The 4,740-nt window shown below is 40.0% G+C and overlaps 1 protein-coding gene across 1 annotated transcript; it reads left to right on the plus strand.

The window, feature by feature from the left end:
• The first annotated feature begins 922 nt into the window (after window positions 1–922).
• LOC116920899 (extensin-2) lies at window positions 923–2,771 on the plus strand. Its single transcript, XM_032927067.2, has 2 exons — window positions 923–1,049; window positions 1,326–2,771. Exons 1-2 carry the CDS (start codon window positions 1,046–1,048, stop codon window positions 2,585–2,587), a joined length of 1,266 nt encoding a protein of 421 aa, XP_032782958.2. The 5' UTR covers window positions 923–1,045; the 3' UTR covers window positions 2,588–2,771.
• Window positions 2,772–4,740: the final 1,969 nt, after the last annotated feature.

A 4,740-nucleotide genomic window follows, 5' to 3' on the forward strand; every position in this document is an offset into this window, starting at 1 on the left:
TAAAAGTTATGAAAAAATATTCACAAACAAAAAAGTTTGAAAAAGAACGAAATTTTTGACTTATATCTATTAGGTCCAGTATATCTATAGAGCGCAAAACTTCAAAAAATTCTTGTCTCAAACTTTTTTGTTTATGAATATTTTTTCAGGTGCCCAAGGTTAACCGTGGACGAATAGGTCTACGTTAATTTGCGTTAAAGAGGTTAGCTATCGCCTAAAATAGTTAACTATAGGCAAAATGGCTAAGGTGGTCGTTAACTATTGGTAAAATTTTTTGAGAGACGCACACCTCTGGTTACGACAGCACAAAGGGAATACCTGTAATGTCATGCAAGAATCCGCTTTCCTCTACATAGGCTTGGAGCTGATGTTAGCACTAATAAGTCAACGCATCGGCAAAGGGTTATCTGAGGTGAGAGAGCAAATACTATTCGTCAAATTTGATTTAAAGTTAGATTTTAAAATTTAGATTTGTATTTACTGCCATTAAGCAATGTCCCATATCATACGATCGTTCAATCAATTACCCTATGGAAATGGGTAACAAAATCAAATGGAACGATAAGCTAGGATCCGTATTGCTTATTTCTGACAATTATTGTTAATCCTACGATTCCAATTAGAGCTTGACATTGCAGTGGTATTAAGGGACACGTCCTTCTTTTTCTTTTAAACCATCATAACGTTATGGACGAAAATTTAAGACAAGAAAGCAAATGTGTGATATATCGAGAATAGTCTATTTTTTTCTGGTTTCTTGGCTTTAAATTGCAATTGCTAACCGCCAAAGGGGAACGGCGGGGAACGGAATGTCCTAAGGTACTGTACGTGACGATAAAGGAAGGGTAAGAATATTATATCTCATTTGTTATTATCAATGCCATAGGCTAGTGGGGTGCATTAGGGCGACAAAAATTCTTATAAAATGAAGACAAATCAAAATTGGAATCAGTCGAGTGGGCTCATCGATCAGCAACGGTAGTAAAGAGAGTGTTATCGAGTGTTATCCAGCCGTTGCCTACCAAGTCAACTTTCACTTACCATCATGGGTAAATATCTTACGTTCTTCGAAATTCTGTTAGTATGAAATCCACCCGGAAATCCAGTTTTCTCGAAGAAACTTGATGATAATTGCATTCTTTAGTGGCAGCTGAATTAAGTTTTTTTTTATGTTCTCTGAAGCAACATCTTGTAATTATGACTTATGAGTAGTCTAAACTAGGCTCGTTCACTGATTCTTGGATTTTGCGAAAACTAGTCACATCATTTTGATAAGATTCTTTGTTTGAATCAGTTGTTAAATCGGATTCTATTTCAATTTTTAGCTAACTATGGCATCATGCTGCTGTTGGCTGTTGTTTCTTTGATGGCTGGAGGGGCCATGAGTGGACCGATGGGCTCGTCTTCATCTGGGTACTACACGACTCCGGCGTCCTACTACACCACTATGGCTCTTGATTACTACACAACGAAGAAGGCCGAGTATTATACGACGACATATGCTTCCCCTAGCTACTACACCGAGCCCCCCAAGTACTACACGACCAAAGCACCGGAATACTACACCACTACGTATGCTGCTCCGACGTACTACACCAAAGCCCCCAAGTTCTACTCGGCCCCAAGTTACCACACAGAGGCCCCGGTTTATTACACTTCAACATACGCTACCCCGAGCTACTACACCGAGGCTCCCAAATACTACACAACGACTTACGCTACACCAGGCTACTACACTGAAGCTCCTAAATATTATGCTGCCCCCAGCTACACCACCACTACCGTTGCCTACTACACCACAACAGAAGCAGCCAAATATTACGTAGCTCCGACTTACTACACTGAAGCTGGTCCGTCTTACTATACTGAGGCTCCACAATATTACACCACAAAGGATGCTGAATACTACACAACTAAAGCCCCGGAGTACTATACCATGAAAGCTGAATACTACACCACCGCTTACGCTGCTCCAGTTTACTACACTGAGACTCCTAAATATTATTCGGCTCCAAGCTATTACCAGACCGAGGCTCCACAATATGCAACAACGTACAGTGCTGCACCAAGCTACTATACAGAAACCCCCAAGTACTACACCACCACCTACGCGGCCCCGGCTTACTACACCGAGGCTCCCCAATACTACACCACAAAGGCCGCTGAATACTACTCGACTGCAGCGCCGGAGTATTACACCAAGAAACCGGAATATTACACCACAACATACGCTACTGCAGCTTACTACACTGAGGCTACCAAGTATTACCAGGCTGAAGCCGCACAATACTACACTACAAAGGCTTCCGAATATACCACAACGTATAAACCACCAAGCTACTACAGTGAAGCTCCAAAATACTACACAACAACCTATGCCACTCCCAGCTACTACACCGAGGCACCGAAGTACTACTCAGCTCCAATTTACTATCAGACTGAAACCCAAAAATACTACACCACAAAAGCACCAGAGTACTACACTACCACCTTTGCCGCTCCAAGTTACTACACCGAAGCTCCTGCTTACTACACAACAACCTATGCAACCCCATCCTACTACACTGAAGCTCCCAAGTACTATTAGTTGCGAGTATTTGCTTAGTACATCAAGCTCGATGATGGGATCTTCTAATTTTGTTAATCATTTGCAGTTGTCGTTCCAAAATAAGTAATTCCCTGCCATATAATTTATGCATTCACTATAGTCGATCCATGCGAATGTGGTTTCTAAATTCAATGTTGAATACAGATATTATATCGTTATCAAATGCAATGGTTATAATTAATTCTCCATCAAATAAAAAAGATGATCGAAATTTCGATTTGGGTATGTGCAGTGTTGTAATTGCTGGACCCAATTTTAAATAATTTCAGCATTAGAAACATTTATCAAATGATATCACGGACAGTAACAAATATATGCCATGAATTTGCACTATCAGTTTCATATATTGTCGCCCTGATACATTGCGATAGCACTTTGGCATTGTGCAGAAGAAGCAAGTGATTAAAATCCACTGTTCTGTACCCATCTACATTGAACAGTATGGGGTAGGGAAAATTGTCTCAAGGTGTACAGTATGTATCTGCACCGCTATTGGGAGTTCAGAGTTTCCATTGAAATTCGTATTTCAAGTAAATGTTAACAAATTTGGACAATAGATATTAGAATTCATAGTTTGCCAGTGTGGCTTTTTGTTATTAATAAAAAATTGTTGGGCTAAGCACTTGATTGACATGCTAGTATCCTCCAGAACTGGCAGGATGTTGGCGCGGATCATTTTGCTGTACTATATGATGCCCATCGTGACATCAGCTGATAACTCTTACCTCTCTATTCAGTCTTGCATTGGAATGGTAGGCCAATCTCATACCAACGCTTAACGTTTCGAGTTGTAATTGCTTACAGACTCTTGGTTACTATAGCAATCCCATCATTGGGAGGGCGCCATGCCCAGTCATTTCAAGTGCCGCTACGTTTAGGAATGCACATAACCATAATATACCGTGAATAAGGCACCAAACCATGCTGATAACGCAATCGTGCATTTGCCTTCCTAAAAGTAACTATAATTTAAATTCTGAGAAACTACTACGCAATGTCATAAATGAACAATATCTTGAAAATAGGGACGAATATCATTCAACGTTGTTATAAAACAAAAAACTTTATTAAGTGATTTAAATATCGAATTATTATCTAGCACTCACGAATTAGGGGGTAGCATCACACACCAGCACCGTTAATGACACACAGGAATCCTCCGTATCACTTTGCGGCCGGTATTGACACTAATGCGTTCATGCACAGGCGAAGTGTTATTCCAGGTGTGCGGTAAAAATATAAATTGTCGGGATTGGTCGGGATTAATCATTTACGCCGATACATTCAAAGAGATTTTGTTTGTCTTTAACCACATTTTGCATTGATTGAGTGATCCCAGTTATCACAACGCGATCGTGTAGAATGAAGCTCTACATGACTATTACGCCCTCCTTCTACACCGCCACATCCTACGCTCTAACCAGACTTGCCGTGCGATCAATATTTTTGGTTTGATCGAATTCAAACTCATCTGGAAATGAGTTGATCGCGCGATCAACTCAACTACGATGAGTTTGAGTTCGCTCAAACTCATCCTTGCGATCAATTTTTGATGTATTTTTGAAATGCGCTGTCTAGCGGTCAATAAAACTAATAAATTCAAATGTTTTAATGACAAAAATGCTAAGACTATAATTCTAAATCTAAACAGTAGATGGCGCTTAGTAAGAAAATTTGAGGTTAAAATTGAGTTTGATTTCGATCAAAATTTTTGAGTTTGATTTCGATCAAAAATTGATTTCGATTACGGCAAGTCTGGCTCTAACCTAGGCCACGAAGTATGAACAGCTGCTCGTCGCAGCTCTATCTAAGGAGAAGTGACGTCCTATATCACGCCATGGGACCCCTGAAACAGAGCTCGGCGTAAGTCGCCCCTCCCAAAAATGGAGCTTCAAACGAAATGACGACTTCAACGTGGGCTCTTATGGAAGAACCCGAGTTTTCAGTTTTTTAGCAAAAACTGGTTAAGTTTACAGTCTGAGAAAAAAAAACTATTAATGTTCAGGAAACGGTGCATTTTTTGACACATTTTTCGGCTCTGTTCTGCATTTCTAACTATTTTTAAATAATAAATGAAATTTAACCACAAGGCGCACTTTAATTTTTTTTATTAGTGCAGCCCCCGCAAAGCA

Source organism: Daphnia magna, linkage group LG4 (genome assembly GCF_020631705.1).
Source record: "Daphnia magna isolate NIES linkage group LG4, ASM2063170v1.1, whole genome shotgun sequence".
Taxonomy (NCBI): Eukaryota; Metazoa; Arthropoda; class Branchiopoda; order Diplostraca; family Daphniidae; genus Daphnia; species Daphnia magna.